The sequence below is a fragment of the Bos taurus genome, chromosome 12 (genome assembly GCF_002263795.3).
Source record: "Bos taurus isolate L1 Dominette 01449 registration number 42190680 breed Hereford chromosome 12, ARS-UCD2.0, whole genome shotgun sequence".
Lineage (NCBI taxonomy): Eukaryota > Metazoa > Chordata > Mammalia > Artiodactyla > Bovidae > Bos > Bos taurus.
In genome coordinates this window covers 47749767-47766906 of record NC_037339.1, presented here as the reverse complement: position 1 = coordinate 47766906, position 17140 = coordinate 47749767, and the positions used below count along the sequence as shown (strand labels likewise).

The window sequence follows — 17140 nt, the reverse complement described above, 5'->3', positions numbered from 1 at the left end:
GCCATGATCTTTGTTTTCTGAATGTTGAGCTTTAAGCCAACTTTTTCACTCTCCTCTTTCACTTGCATCAAGAGACTTTTTAGTTCCTCTTCACTTTCTGCCATTAGGGTGGTGTCATCTGCATATCTGAGGTTATTGATATTTCTCCTGGCAATCTTGATTCCAGCTTGCGCTTCTTCCAGCCCTGATATAAAGTTCTCCAATATCTTCTAATTGCTTTAGCATTCATTGGTGATTGATACCTGAATCACTTCATCAGGGGTTACTCAGTGGTGATTTCCTAACTCTTTCTTCTTTTTAAACATCTTTATTGAGGTATAACTGACATAAAATAAACTATACATTTAGAAAAATAGAATTTGATAAACATTTTTATATAACCATGAAACCACCACCATAATCAAGACAGTGAACACTTCCATCACCCCAAGATTTATTTTGTCCTTTTAAATATTTGCAAATTTTCATAATCAAAAGTTCTTTAAAAAGGAAACTAAGAGGCAGATCATCTGGGTGTGGTGATTGAAGCTTGCAGACTAATAAGAAAAGGGTCTGGAATGACTCATAGGTTTGTAATACAAGCCACTGATAGGAGCCATTTATTGAAACTGGGAACCCAGGAGAAGAAACTTGTTGAATTTAGTTTTGTACATGTTAAGTTTGAAGTTACAATGAGACATTCAAATGGAGATGTCATAGGCAGGTCTTATTCTAAAAGCTAAGTTTGGGTGAGAGATATAAACTTGGGGAAACTGGCATATAATAACTGAAGCCAGAGAGTTCGCTCATCAAGAGAATAAGTACAGAACATAAAAAAGACTTAAGGGGGAAAAGACAGTCTGAACAACTCTAATGTTTTACGATTAGGTACAAGAGGAGCAAGGGGGAAAATGATGAGTGTACAATATTGCAGAAGCAAGGGAAAACAGGTCAAGAACACATCACTGGTGCTTATCCCAGTAAGTGACATTCCACATAATGGTTTTACTTTTCACTTACAACTGATACATTACGGTTTGTAACCAGTGTAAGTGTGGGCAACTCTGGAAAGATTCGTCATCTTTAACTCATTAACAGAATTACGTTTCTGGGCCTGTAAGGCTGAGGACTGGACCATGGACTCAGTAAATCAACCAAAACAAACCATACCTTGGAAGACTCCTGATAGCTGTCTGGCTAGTGAGCTTTGCCTGGTGACCACCTCCAAGCTGCAGGAAGTCTTTCTTCGCAGCATTTACAGTACTAATTACTTTTTAAACTCTTGTTTTGCCTATCATCAGCTTCTCAGGTGGGTTTCCCAGGTGGCACTTGTGGCAGAGAACATGGCTGCCAATGCAAGAGACATAAGAGATATGGGTTCGATCCCTGGGTGGGCATGGCAATCCACTCCAGCATTCTTGCCTGGGAAATCCAACGGAGTTTGGCATGCTACAGCCCAGAGGGTCACAAAGAGTCGGACATGACTGAAGTGACTTAGAACGCATGCATGCTGCTTCTTAGGACCTTAAAACCAAAGGGAATCTGGCTCATTAACAAGTTCAGTCTTCCCTAAAGGCGGGAGTCTGGATTTAAACCCCTGCTGATTATACAACCCTGCCTGTACAATACAGTGACCCAGGGTCACCGTGTGATCTGGTGAGAGAAAGGGTTAATGGGTACAGAGTTTCAGATTTGAAAGAGGGAAAAAAGCTTGAGAGACCTACTGTACATTGTGAATATACTCAACATATTGAACCCTACAACTAAAAATGGGTAAATGGTAAATTTTATGTTATTTTATGTAAATTTTATGTTTTTTACTGCAATTTAAAAAAAGGAGAAAGACAAAATTAAGGTCTGGAAATTGAAAGAAAAGGCAAGGGTTGTAGTGGTATTAAGAAATGAACTAGAACAGAGTCTATGACACTAAAAAAAAAAATCCCTCTAATTCTTAATATATTAAAAAAAGTTACATCACTGTATCTCATCTGTGCCCAACTTATCAAATTAACATTTATAGCTTGAATTCAAGCACAGTGCTAAATACTGCAAACCAAAAAAGCTTAAGAAACAGTTCTTGCCTTCAAGGAAATGAACAAGTAAACAATCATAAAATATGGCAAGCAGAATTAAGAGATATAGAGTACAGAGTACACAATACAGATTACTATGGTAGAACAGACAGAACTTTCTGGAAGAAGTGGCACTTGAAATAGAAAATTCACAAATGTCATGCAAAAAGATTTCATACCACAATCTGATTCTGGATTTATTAGTGGTAGGAGATGACAGAAAGAACTGTATTTTTTAAAGGAGTAATTCATATCTAGAAATGAAAGCAAGGGAAAAAGGGAAAAAACAGGGATTTGAAGGGAGAAAGACTTTAAATTTCTTCATCATTGCATTTCTATTTTTAAAATTAGCTCCAAATTTTCCTGCTTCTGTGTTTTTGCCCACACCACTACTTTAACTTGGACTATCAATCAGTAATCCTTTATATTAAAATATGTACATATAACAAATGGAGTTACACTGAACTAAATTATAAAATGCTTTCAGATAAATAACTAGAATTGAAAATAAAATAGACATTCTCTTCTAGCATTTTGGAAGGAAACAAATTATGTCTACATGTTTAGTTTTAATGAACTATAAAGGTATCTGGAATCAGAATGTGTGCCTCAGAGAGGCTAAACAAACCAAACTTTGTTGCAGAAAATCTATTTTAGATGTATCCAAATGAAATAAAAGGGAAGCAGCAGATTAGAGTTTTTAGGCCAACAGTAGATTTACAAGTGTATATTATTATCAAAGGCTTTTTCTGTTCTCTCACACTCAGCTAATAGCTTATGAATGACATTTGTAAACTTTCAAAGAACACAGTGATCAGATAGACTCTTTTCTCATATCTACAAGGATAATAATCACTGATAAAATGTGTATCCACGGTTCTTCACTAGGAGTTAAAGGGGACAGAGAGGGTTTTAATTGTCATAACTGGGGGTGGGGGGGGGGGTGGGAATGCCACCTTCATCTGGTGGTAGAGGCCAGTGGTGTCGATAAAACATTTCACAAAGCAAAGAACTGCCCCCCACTCCCATCCTGAACAAAAATTATCCAGCCTCTATGTCAACAGCTAGAGAAGGAAATGGCAACCCACTCCAGTATTCTTGCCTGTAAAACCCCATGGACAGAGGAGCCTGGCAGGCTACAATCCATAGGGTTGCAAAGAGTCAGACATGACTGAGCGACTTCACTTTACTTTCACACTTTATGCCAACAGTGGTTAAGAAAATCTGATACATAAAAATATATTTCTTTTTCTTTCTCTTTCACTCCTCTTCTTTCTTCTAAATTGTAACTCTTGAATAAGAAATGGAGCATATTTTATGACAAGCAACGTAGAAAATGCTACTGATTTCTTCTCACTGACTAGGTGTTTGGTCCATACTGCATCTGAATCAGCACTGTTTCAAACAAAGTGACAAGACACTTTTCATCAAATTTTTACTTGACCAATGGAATAATAGACTTTGTAAAGGATTGTATTGGTGAGCAATAATATGAAATGTAAGAAAAAAACAGACTCAAGAAAGAATCAGCAATTCATATACACTAACATGATACTGACTACCATTATCGGGCATTTGAAATGCTTTCTAGTATTCTTCACAAATGATTATTAATTTAAAAATTGTAAATTGTCTTGTATTTGTGTTATGACATTTAAATTCAAAATTTATGTAGTGAGGAAAATATTCACCAATATAACAGCTAACCAAAATATTTAGAAGCCACATGTTTAAAATGACTCAAAGAATTATGAAAGTTCCAAAATTTAAATCATAATAGAGTACACAATATTTATTTTTTAACAAAATAGATAAACCAAATATTTACATTTTATGTGTTTTGATTATGATGATAAAATTTGTTAATTTAATGTTCAGTTAAAATAAACTGTAAATTAGCTATTTAAAAAAAGTCAAGTCCATGATTAAGATAAACTTTCTGCTCATCAGAAAAAGAACTTCAGGAATCTGTCCAAAACACTAGGTCTTCATTTTTTGTATCTTAGACCACTCAGGTGCTTCTTTCTTGGTCTGTGAAAAAAAATAAAAGAATAAAATAAAATTAAGTAAAATGCTTATAAGAAGGACAGGAGTACAAGAGAAGCAATTCAAAGAACTAAGCAACTATACACACTGGGAATTTTTCTGTTAAATTATAGTAAATAATTGCTTTCTATAAATCAGAAGGATACTTAAGGGCAAAGATTTTGTCTTTTGTCAGAAATAATCTCCCACTGGAATGTCTATGAAAAAAACACACAGCTGTGTTTTCTGGCTTAAAGTTTGCATTTAACATATTCTACAGAGGTGAGCCGGAGAAGGCAATGGCACCCCACTCCAGTACTCTTGCCTGGAGAATCCCAGGGACGGGGGAGCCTGGTTGGCTGCCGTCTCTGGGGTTGCACAGAGTCGGACATGACTGAAGTGACTTAGCAGCAGCAGCAGCACAGAGGTGAGCATTTTATGAACTGATTCTATTTTTCAAAGAAAATTATAAAAAAAAAAACAAGGCCACAGTTTCTTTTTAGTTGTCTTAGCTATCTATATAGATACTCATTCACTCAGTAGTTAGTGAAGAATTTCTAGATCTAAATCATTGTGCTTTGGGTATTCTGAATTGTTAAGTATAGGCTTGGCCAAAAGGTTTGTTCGTTTTGACTGTATGATGTTATGTTGACCAACCAGAGTACTTCTTGGGTTTACTGCTCAATCATTTCAGTCTGAAAGAGTGGTAGCAAAGGAGCAGGGAAGGTGGGCTGCGATAAAACTCAGAAATCTATATAAGGTACTGATTCCAATCAAAACATCTTATTTTATATAATAAATCACATATGCAGTTACTCCTTTCCCATTTATACCTCCTTAAAATTATGAAGAACCACATTCCTAAATACATAAAAATATATGTACACTGGCATATAGGTAGGTATGATAACTTGTAATTTTACCTTTCTCATATGCCATAGCTGAATGCACAAAATATTAGAAGTGACACCAATGGTCAGCTCCTCTTGACCTTAGCCATGCCCTTGGCCACCTTCGGTTACCACCATATACACCAGTAGTCCCTCCATCTCCTTCCTCAGACCCCATCTGTATTTCCATAGCCCTAACTTGAGCTACAGATACTTTTACATAACGCCTGCTGCTGCTGCTGCTAAGTCGCTTCAGTCGTGTCCGACTCTGTGCGACCCCATAAACGGCAGCCCACCAGGCTCCCCCATCCCTGGGATTCTCCAGGCAAGAATACTGGAGTGGGTTGCCATTTCCTACATAACACCTAAAGGCAACTAAAATTCAGTATGTCAAAAGGAACTCCCCCAATCCTCCATATTTTGTCTTGGTGAATGGTACCATATTTTGTTCAGTCATCTAAACCAAAAATGTTTGATTCCTCTTCATCTTAGCTTTCTTCTTTTTTTTCTGCTTGCTGTCTTCACTCTAAACAGTCCTTAACATTTACAGAAATATCTTTTACATTCCTTATTCTCTATCTTGACTCTAAAAGGCTTACCTTGGGCCTTTATTTCTGCTTCATTCCTGCAAGAATTTCCTAATTCTGATTTGACTATCTCTTCTGTTCATCACCCACAATCCTTCCAAGCTTATCTTTCTAAAACGCAAACCTGCATTAAAACACTTTAGTTGTTTTTCTTTAATAGAAAGTCCAAAGTCCTTAGTATTAAAGGTGAAAGAAGGCTTCAGGGTGAAACAGGGAAAAGCCAGGCTTTATCTTCCAAGAGAATTCAAAGGTGACAGGGGCTAACCAAATCTAAAAGAAACCAAAGTACAAACCAGAATGCTAGCTGATCTGCCAGAGGAGGAGTAGGTTCCATTCTGAGAAACTATGATCTTCAGTAAGTCATGACATAAACTGGTTTTAACTGTGGCTCGAGGATAAAAAAATGTGAAAGCAAATTGTATAGACCAAGAAAAAGGCATAGAATTTGTATATCTACATTTTCTAAATCAACTGATAGTATTATGTATGTGTGTGTGTATGTTTAGTCGCTGAGTTATGTCCGACCCTTTTGTGACCCCACGGACTATAAGCCTGCCAGGCTCCTCTGCTCATGGGATTTCCCATGTAAGAAAACTGGAGTGGGTTGCAATTTTCTTCTCCAGGGGATCTTATTGACAAGGAATCAAACCCACGTCTCCTGCATTTGCAGGTGGGCTCTTTACCCACCATCAGGGAAGCCCCTTATGCATGTATGGTTGTGGCTGTTCAGTCGCTAAGTCTTGTCTGACTCTTTGCAACCTTGTGGACTGTAGCATGCCATGCTCCTGTGTCTTCCACTGTCCTCAGATTCATGCCCACTGAGTAAGCAATACTAACTAACCATCTTATCCTCTGCTGCCCTTTTCTCCTTTTGCTTTCAATCTTTCCCAGCATCAGGGTCTTTTCCAGAGTCAGCTCTTCATATCAGGTGGCCCAAGTACTGGAGTTTCAGCAACAGTCCTTCCAATATATATTCAGGGTTGATTTCCTTTAGGATTGACTGGTTTCATCTTCTTGCTGTCCAAGGGACTCTCAAGAATCTTCTCAAGCACCACAATTCGAAAGCATTAATTCTTCGGTGCCCAGCCTTCTTTATGGCTCACAGCTATACACAACTCCTGGTAGCTTTGACTATAAGGACATTTGTTGCAAAGTGATGTCTCTGCTTTTGAATATGCTGTCTAGGTTTGCCATAGCTTTCCTTCCAAGGAGCAAGTGTCTTTTATTTCATAGTGCCAGTCTACATCCACAGTGATTTTGGACCCCAAGAAAAGAATATCTGCCACTGCTTCCATTTTTTCCCCTTCTATTTGCCATGAAGTAATAGGACCTGATGGCATGATCTTGGTTTTGTGAATGCTGAGTTTCAAGCCAGGGTTTTTGTTTGTTTGTTTTTTAAATATAAATTTATTTATTTTAATTGGAGGCTAATTACTTTACAATATTGTATTGGTTTTGCCATACATCAACATGAATCTGCCACAGGTGTACACGTGCTCCCCATCCTGAACCCCCCTCCCTCCTCCCTCCCCGTACCATCCCTCTGGGTCATCCCAGTGCACCAGCCCCAAGCATCCAGTATCATGCATTGAACCTGGACTGGTGATTCGCTTCATATATGATATTATACAAGTTGCAGGGCCATTCTCCCAAATCATCCCACCCTTTCCCTCTCCACAGAGTCCAAAAGACTGTTCTATATATCTGTGTTATTGTGCTCTTTCACCCTTAAGAGGCTCTTTAATTCCTCTTCATTTCCTGCCATTGGTAAATAAAACTTTTGATAATAAAAAGGAATCTTAAGACTCATAAAGGACAGAACCAACATTTCAGTGGCAGACTGTCCTTCCTGATGGCTTCAATCTGTATCTTGTCCATTGCAGATCATTCTCTCTCCATCCCCGCCTCCCAATACCTTCTTTCTTCAGATGTGTTAATGAAGTAGCTTTGCCACAGTCAAGTGGGCCTCTGTCTTGGGGATTAACTGCTTTTCCACGTCATAAATGAACTTTTCAATTCTTTTGTCATAATCATTTAAAATTGGTTTCACAGCTTGCTCCCACGGGACTAACGTTTGTTCCTTATTCATACGTTTGTGGGGAGAACTTCACCATCACTGTCATGTTCAAACTACACTGACCTGGAAGCCAGAGCCCTTTAGGATCTTGCCCAGACTACTTCTCTAATCCTAACTCTTAACACTTCACTACATGAACTAAATTGTTTGTAGTTGACATTATTTTTTAAATAACTTATTGAACACCTATTTATATACCAGGTCCCTGTGTTAGGCTGCACAGATATAAAAATGAATAAAGGATTCCCTGGAAGTCCTGTGGTTAGGGCTCTGTGCTTTCATTGCAGAGGACCCCAGTTTGATCCTGGGTTGGGGAACTGAGATTCCACCAACTGCGCGGCCAAAATATTAAGAATACCCTACGACATGGCCTGCTGGTTGCCTGGGTTACATCTGTTTTCCTCTTCTGAAACACAGAACTCTGATTTTATTATGAGAGTAATGAAAAACTACATTTATCAGCCGCCCGGCTTCCCAGGAGGTGCAGATAAGAACCCACCAACGCAGGGGACACGGGTTCAGTCCCTGGTCTGGGACCATTCCACATGCCGAGGAGCAACTGAACCTGCGCACCACAACTACTGAAGCCCGCATGCCTAGAGCCCGAGCTCCAAAACAAGAGAAGCCGCCGCGAGGAGAAGCCCGTGCACGGCGACAAGAGAGCAGTCCCCGATCTCCGATCTCCGAAGCCAGAGAAAGCCTGCAGCGAAGAAGACCCAGCACAGAGAGAAACAAAGAAGCAAGTAAAGCAGTGTGTACATGTCCAAAAAAGGAAATAAATGAAAATGTTTTGAAAAAAGCAGAAACACTGAAAAAGGGTACGATTTCCAGTGTGAGCTACCTGGATTTTGCTGTTACAGAAAGTCACATATTTTATTAGATATTTTGTATTCTAAAATATATTTAAAAAAAGTAATAGGAACTCATTTCCTACGTGTTTAATAGCAAAGCAAGTTTCCATCAGAATCTATTTTTACCTGGGTATACTGACTTAATATTAAGATAATGATGAGACTTAGCAAAACCCAGCTGCTCAAAACTCTTGAGCATTTGGTTTTATTTCTTTCAAGCATTAAGTGTCATCTTCTTGAGGAGGCCACCCCTCTCTATTCCTCACTCCCCATCTTGTTTTATCTTTCCCTATAGCATCTGTCAATTTTCCAATTTCTCCACAATTTGTTTTTTGGTTTGCTTCTCAATTTATAGTTTAATTTTCATAAAAGAATATAAGCTCATAGAAGGAGGAATTTTTATATCCTTATTACCTCTAACAGTGCTTGGCGTAAGGTAGGGGCTCAGAAACTTTTTTTTAAATGAATAAACGATGTTAGGGTTAGCTATGATATACAGTTCTCAGTTCTATTTAAGTCTGGCTATGAATTCTCATGAGAGTTTATATTCAAGACTTGCCCCTATGCAATGTGAAAGAAAATGCCACCACAGTAATGCCATAATATGGCTCCAACTAATCAGGTAACATCACCATTTACAAGCAAGGTGGGCACTATTAATGATTCTAAGTAACACTGCCATTATTGAATGGGAATGATCCCACATTGAAGGTCAGGAAGGGCCGCGGTGAGGAGATACCCTCGTCCAAGGTAAGGAGCAATGGCTGCGCTTTGCTGGAGCAGCCATGAAGAGATACCCCACGCCCAAGGGAAGAGAAACCCAAGTAAGACGGTAGGTGTTGCGAGAAGGCATCAGAGGGCAAACACACTGAAACCATACTCACAGAAAACTAGTCAATCTAATCACACTAGGACCACAGCCTTGTCTAACTCAATGGAACTAAGCTATGCCTGTGGGGCAACCCAAGATGGGTGGGTCATGGTGGAGAGATGTGACAGAATGTGGTCCACTGGAGAAGGGAATGGCAAACCACTTCAGTATTCTTGCCTTGAGAACCCCATGAACAGTATGAAAAGGCAAAATGATAGGATACTGAAAGAGGAACTCCCCAGGTCAGTAGGTGCCCAATATGCTACTGGAAATCAGTGGAGAAATAACTCCAGAAAGAATGAAGGGATGGAGCCAAAGCAAAAACAATACCCAGTTGTGGATGTGACTGGTGATAGAAGCAAGGTCCAATGCTGTAAAGAGCAATATTGCATAGGAACCTGGAATGTCAGGTCCGTGAATCAAGGCAAATTGGAAGTGGTCAAACAAGAGATGGCAAGAGTGAATGTCGACATTCTAGGAATCAGCGAACTAAAATAGACTGGAATGGGTGAATTTAACTCAGATGACCATTATATCTACTACTGCGGGCAGGAATCCCTCAGGAGAAACGGAGTGGCCATCATGGTCAACAAGAGTCCGAAATGCAGTACTTGGATGCAATCTCAAAAACGACAGAATGATCTCTGTTCGTTTCCAAGGCAAACCATTCAATATCACAGTAATCCAAGTCTATGCCCCAACCAGTAACGCTGAAGAAGCTGAAGTTGAACGGTTCTATGAAGACCTACAAGACCTTTTAGAACTAATACCCCAAAAAGATGTCCTTTTCATTATAGGGGACTGGAATGCAAAAGTAGGAAGTCAAGAAACACCTGGAGTAACAGGCAAATTTGGCCTTGGAATACGGAATGAAGCAGGGCAAAGACTAATAGAGTTTTGCCAAGAGAATGCACTGGTCATAACAAACACCCTCTTCCAACAACACAAGAGAAGACTCTACACATGGACATCACCAGATGGTCAACACCGAAATCAGACTGATTATATTCTTTGCAGCCAAAGATGGAGAAGCTCTATACAGTCAGCAAAAACAAGACCAGGAGCTGACTGTGGCTCAGATCATGAACTCCTTATTGCCAAATTCAGATTTAAATTGAAGAAAGTAGGGGAAACCACTAGACCATCCAGGTATGACCTAAATCAAATACCTTATGATTATATAGTGGAAGTGAGAAATAGATTTAAGGGCCTAGATCTGATAGATAGAGTGCCTGATGAACTATGGAATGAGGTTCGTGACATTGTACAGGAGACAGGGATCAAGACCATCCCATAGAAAAGAAATGCAAAAAAGCAAAACGGCTGTCTGGGGAGGCCTTACAAATAGCTGTGAAAAGAAGAGAAGAGAAAAGCAAAGGAGAAAAGGAAAGACATAAACATCTGAATGCAGAGTTCCAAAGAATAGCAAGAAGAGATAAGAAAGCCTTCTTCAGCGATCAATGCAAAGAAATAAAGGAAAACAACAGAATGGGAAAGACTAGGGATCTCTTCAAGAAAATCAGAGATACCAAAGGAACATTTCATGCAAAGATGAGCTCGATAAAGGACAGAAATGGTATGGACCTAAGAGAAGCAGAAGATATTAAGAAGAGATGGCAAGAATACACAGAAGAACTGTACAAAAAAGATCTTCACGACCCAGATAATCACGATGGTGTGATCACTGACCTAGAGCCAGACATCCTGGAATGTGAAGTCAAGTCGGCCTTAGAAAGCACCAATATGAACAAAACTAGTGGAGGTGATGGAATTCCAGTTGAACTATTCCAAATCCTGAAAGATGATGCTGTGAAAGTGCTGCACTCAATATGCCAGCAAATTTGGAAAACTCAGCAGTGGTCACAGGCCTGGAAAAGGTCAGTTTTCATTCCAATCCCAAAGAAAGGCAATGCCAAAGAATGCTCAAGCTACCCCACAATTGCACTCATCTCACATGCTAGTAAAGTAATGCTCAAAATTCTCCAAGCCAGGCTTCAGCAATATGTGAACTGTGAACTTCCTGATGTTCAAGCTGGTTTTAGAAAAGGCAGAGGAACCAGAGATCAAATTGCCAACATCCGCTGGATCATAGAAAAAGCAAGAGAGTTCCAGAAAAACTTCTATTTCTGCTTCTTTGACTATGCCAAAGCCTTTGACTGTGTGGATCACAAGAAACTGTGGAAAACTCTTCAAGAGATGGGAATACCAGACCACCTGATCTGCCTCTTGAGAAATTTGTATGCAGGTCAGGAAGCAACAGTTAGAACTGGACATGGAACAACAGACTGGTTCCAAATAGGAAAAGGAGTTCGTCAAGGCTGTATATTGTCACCCTGTTTATTTAACTTATATGCAGAGTACATCATGAGAAATGCTGGACTGGAAGAAACACAAGCTGGAATCAAGATTGCTGGGAGAAATATCAATAACCTCAGATATGCAGATGACACCACCCTTATGGCTGAAAGTGAAGAGGAACTAAAAAGCCTCTTGATGAAAGTGAAAGTGGAGAGTGAAAAAGTTGGCTTAAAGCTCAACATTCAGAAAACGAAGATTATGGCATCTGGTCCCACCACTTTATGGGAAATAGATGGGGAAACAGCGGAAACAGTGTCAGACTTTATTTTTCTGGGCTCCAAAATCACTGCAGATGGTGACTGCAGCCATGAAATTAAAAGACGCTTACTCCTTGGAAGGAAAGTTATGACCAACCTAGATAGCATATTGAAAAGCAGAGACATTACTTTGCCAACAAAGGTTCGTCTAGTCAAGGCTATGGTTTTTCCTGTGGTCATGTATGGATGTGAGAGTTGGACTGTGAAGAAGGCTGAGCGCCGAAGAATTGATGCTTTTGAACTGTGGTGTTGGAGAAGACTCTTGAGACACTGGGCTCTTCTTTACCATCTGAGCCAAAACACTGCTTTAATTTTCTGAGCTGGTTTAGGTTAATTATATTTGTAACTTTATAAAGAAACAGTACAAATTAGTGAAAACCTCCCATTATTAGTGGTGTTAGCAGGCCCTGAAGTAAACTGTATTCCAGATCTAGGAAAGAGCTCAGGGGGCTGTGGTTAAAAACAAATGATGGGATTAACTGGAAACCAACCAGAAGTAATTTACTGTTACAATGTGATTCCGGAGATAATAACTGATAAGATAGCTACTTTTGTATCATCCAGAAACAGACAACTAAAACATTAATATATAACTTGGGGATTGTAACATTGAGAAGATTGCTGACTGATAAATGCAGACACAATATGCCTGGTAGATTATTCCTGGAATCTAGAAAGAGAGCTAGAAATTAAGAATCTATTAATGTTCAGCCAGCATCACTTTTTTGAAGTAAAGAAATACTATGTTTAGCAGATATAATCACTGTATTTTGAAAACAAAGATACAAACTAGGAATCAAAGAAACAAATATTTATGAGTCCTCAAAGGCAGGGCTCAACTTAAATGAGTCTAGGAGAGAAGACTAGCTTTTCTACGAAGGAAGTGACTAAATGAGAAACTGCCCCAAATCATACAGTCCTCACAGCTCTACTTGCATGCTTACTAAAAAGAATCCTTATTTCTAATTTAGCTCACAGCTACATTACATCAAAAAGACGTTGCTATTACTGAGAGCTGAAATTACAAAATTATTTTTAAAAATATAAATAGACATAGCTAGATATCTTGAGGTCTGAGCATGTTCTGATGAGATAAATCTAGATTCAACATGAAATAGTGAAACCAGAGCTTCCAAACAAATGTGACAAGAAAGCATTAGAGGTATGATGAGCAACTGGCTCCTGAACCTTCAGACATGGCTGGAGCTGCTTCAACCTACCAGCAAAGTTCATTTACCCTGGTGTGCCATAAAATCTTATGCTTATTCTGCACACATTAGACACAGTAACTCCCCATTCCCCTGCTTTCTGGTAACCAGCATTCTAATAATTCCCGCCTCTCTGAATCAGACTACTCTATGCATACCTTACTGATGTGTATTTTTCTTTTGTCCTAAGAGAAAGCACTAAGTGGTGAAATGCCTAAAGTCTGGCGTAAGAATGTAGTAAGAGAGGTGTAAAGTCAGATTATTAAACATTCTCATTCTGAATAATGAAAAGGAGCAAATTAGAAAATGTTTTATGAATATTACACTCTCTGCCTTGGAATTTCTCACTCATTAACCCTTATTGTGCTTGTCAAATCCTAGACATTCTTCAAGATCAACCTCAGTGCTTTCTTTCCTGGTGCCCATCCACATCATATTATCTCTCTTTTTTTCTTTGAATTTTCATAGTAATTTGTATTTCCTTTAAAAGAGTCCACCCAATTTCACCTTTTACTATTTTCATTTGTTTTCTTATCCTTGATATTAGAGGACAAGCATCTGTAAAGCTGACTTTTTTCTTAACACTTACTTCAAACTTTTTAATGTATTTATTTTTATTTTATCTTTAAAATTATTCTTATTTTTTAGCTACACAAGAGGCATGTGGGATCTTAGTTCCCCAACCAGGGATCGAACCTGCACACCCTGCGCTGGACCGAGAAGTCCAAAGTTGACTCTCTCTTCATGATCAGATGCTCCATAATGCTTAGGTCCTCCACAGAGACAGCACACACGTGTTCAACTTAACTTATTTGAATATGTTTTGCCTTCAGATGACTACACATAGCCTTCTAAATCACTTCTTGAGAATCAAGTGGTTTATATAATCATTTTAAAAAAATTTTATAAATGTAATTTACCCATTCAACATACACTAGCCAATGAGGTAACCAGTATAAGCCAAGACCAGGACACTATCATGAACTCCCTGTAATTGCGACCCTTCAATTACGTACTTGTGCTGCATATTCTTATTATGTTCCCTATTTTATTTGGAGATTCAGGTTCTACAAATTCTACCAGGTTCTACCAGGATTGAGCCTACAGTCCCTGGTGGCTCAGCGGTAAAAGAATCCGCCTGCAATGCAGGAGACATGGGTTTGATCCTTCAGTCTGGAAGATTCCCCTGGAGAAGGAAATGGCTACCACTTGAGTATTCTTGCCTGGAGAATTCGGTGGATAGAGGAGCCTGGTGGGCTACAGTCCATGGGGTTGCTAAGAGTTGGACATGACTTAGCAACCAAACCACCACAATCTACCTGGAGACAAGACGAACAGTGGGGTTGCTAATATGTATTTAAAGAAACTATTGACAAAATAATGACAATGATATGAATCCTGAGTATAAAGGTATTTTGGGAAAGGAACAGAAAACTAGCAAAAGACAGTTCCTTGCTGCTCTGAAAGGAGAGGAGTGTTGCTACAAAGACGATTCAAACAGCTCTTGTTGTCATCTAGGAAGGGGATAGTAAAAATGGCTAGGACAGCTAAAAACCACCTTGAAAGAGAAAGTAGATTATTGGTGGGAACAAACTGTGAGTTTCGGATGAAAGAGACTGAATGGTATTGCCTGATGCAGAAGCAGCATGTGGTCTGAGAAGCTGCTGCTTTCACTTTCCTTGTAGTTTATTTGTTGTTTTTCAGTTTCTCGGTCGTGTCCGACTCTTTGTGACCCCATGTAGTTTATTTAGTTCAACACTAAAATTCCCCACAGTTTAGATGATAACTAAATTGGGCAGGCAAATAACTGTTTCTTTTTTTTTAAGTCCTATGTTACCAAATATTTATTATCTGCTTTGATCTTGTGCTGTGTAAGGCAATGGGAACAAGCTTCTATCCTCAAAGCACTTACATTCTATGGTTCAATTTAGTCTTTGTTGGTACATCAAAAATGCCTGAATAATAACCCTGCCAACATGTGTGATTTCAACAGTCAAGAGTTTTCCTACAGAATACAACTTGTGGGAGACACTGCCCTGGTGGTCCAGAGGCTGAGAACTTCTTTCCAATGCAGCGGATGTGGGTTCCATCCCCGGTCGGAGAAACAAAGATCCCATGTATAGCAGAGCAGCTAAGCCTATGTCCTCCAACTGGAGCCCGGGTGCCTCACTGGAGACCTTGAGAGCTGCAAACTCCAGACCTTGAGAGCTGCAAACTCACTGGAGACCTTGAGAGCTGCAAACTCCAGACCTTGAGAGCTGCAAACTCACTGGAGACCTTGAGAGCTGCAAACTCCAGAACTGCAAACTCCAAAGCTCCTGCTCTGCAGCGTACGAGCACAACCAGAGAGAAGCCTGTTGCTGCCAGAAAGATCCTGAGTGCTGAAACTAAGACCTGACACAGCCAGCCAAAAAAGAGAAAGAAACAAAAAAAAATACACCTTGTGGGGTTGTCTTCGTATGTAAATATCACGTGAACACTGCAGGACATTTTTATGATTATAAACTTATGTGAAGAAAACTGTCTTAAGCTCTTATTCCTCCCCTTTCTCTTCTCTAACTCAGCTCTACCTTCACCCTGCAATCGCAAGTGACTGTTGCTCAGTCATGTTTGACTATGTGACCCCATGGACTGCAGCCCACCAGGCTCCTCTGTTCATGGGATTTCCCAGGCAAGAATACTGGAGTGGGTTGCCATTTCCTCCTCCAGGGGATCTTCCCAACCTAGGGATCAGACCTGGGTCTGCTGCATTGCAGGTGATTCTTTACCACTTGAGCTACCAGGGAATCCACCTTCACCCTACTGCCCATTTAACAGGGGCTCTGCGTGTTTTCTTCATATTTTCAGTGTATATATAAACATGCACCTATCCATCCCATTAAATATTGAATTTGTATTAGGGAAAAATACAAACAGCAAATAATTTCAGCCAAAGGATCTGGAAATAAATTAGAAATGTTCCATTTTAGCTATAGAACCATAAAATTATGTAATGGTTAGATCTTACTTTCAAATATTAGCACCATAAATTCCTATTAACAAGATCAGAGAAAACATAAGAAAAGCATTGCTATGGAAAATTGAAAATACTCAGTAACTGTAGAAATTATGATGCTTTAAGATAATCATGGATGCTAGTATAAAAGAAGTCCAGGCCTTATATCATGTAATCTTGCTCCTTATTTTACAGATAAGAACCAGTTCAGGGCATTTTAGTGACTTGCCCCAGGTGACCCGGTCAGTTCTCATTCCAAATTCTACATTATTAGCAACATAGTCTTGATTTGACTGGTATATAGCGTGGGCTCTCAGTTTTCATTAGGATGTAGCTGAGATTATACCTCTTTTGAAACATTTTCTCTAGTATATAAGAAAAAGATTATTGTAGAAAAAAAGAAAATACAGATAAGCATAAAGGAGGAAATAAAAACTACTCAATTAAGACTTTATATTTAAAATCTTATCTGTCTTCTCTTTGCAAAACCTTATCTTGACATCCTGGAGAAATCTGTTACTTTTGTATGGGTGACAGTCAGGATTTCAGGATATCAGAATCAGGCTACCCAGCTAAAGTCAGACATGTAGGAGGTCAGGGTCAGAAAGAGTAGTACGTTGCTTGAAACAGAGAAGGGTCAGAAAAGCAGACTAGGGCATGTGACAGGCTTAATGTATTTGGCTGTACCATGGGGTTTTCACCCAACGCTACATTCCCCATTAGCATCTATGTGTTCAGTCTGCTCTCTTCTTGTAGACTATGACAACAGACACACCATAATGTCTGCCATAATCTTAGCTGACTTTCTGAGGAGAACCTACCTAGCCGTAGCCCTTCTGAATGAACAGCCTTAGGCAGCTTTCTTTGGTACCAGATGATCCCTGGTCATTAGTAAGGGCAGCCATTCAGTAGCTGGCTAATAACCTTAACATGTCTTGCCACAAGAGGTATCAATCCCCCAATAAGGAGG

At 39.3% G+C, this 17140-nt stretch overlaps 1 protein-coding gene across 3 annotated transcripts in view; it reads right to left on the bottom strand.

Annotated features, from left to right (window-relative positions):
* Positions 1 to 308: 308 nt before the first annotated feature.
* Positions 309 to 17140, bottom strand: part of PIBF1 (progesterone immunomodulatory binding factor 1) — a 233690-nt gene continuing 216858 nt past the window's right edge. For 2 of the 3 annotated variants that reach the window (XM_059892258.1, XM_059892259.1), the window contains exon 18: positions 12127 to 15569. In XM_059892258.1, the coding sequence (XP_059748241.1) occupies positions 15342 to 15569 (228 nt within the window). In that variant the 3' untranslated portion in view covers positions 12127 to 15341. Of the gene's footprint in view, positions 4083 to 12126; positions 15570 to 17140 lie in introns of those variants that run through there. The other variant, XM_002691887.6, reaches the window with a different exon arrangement.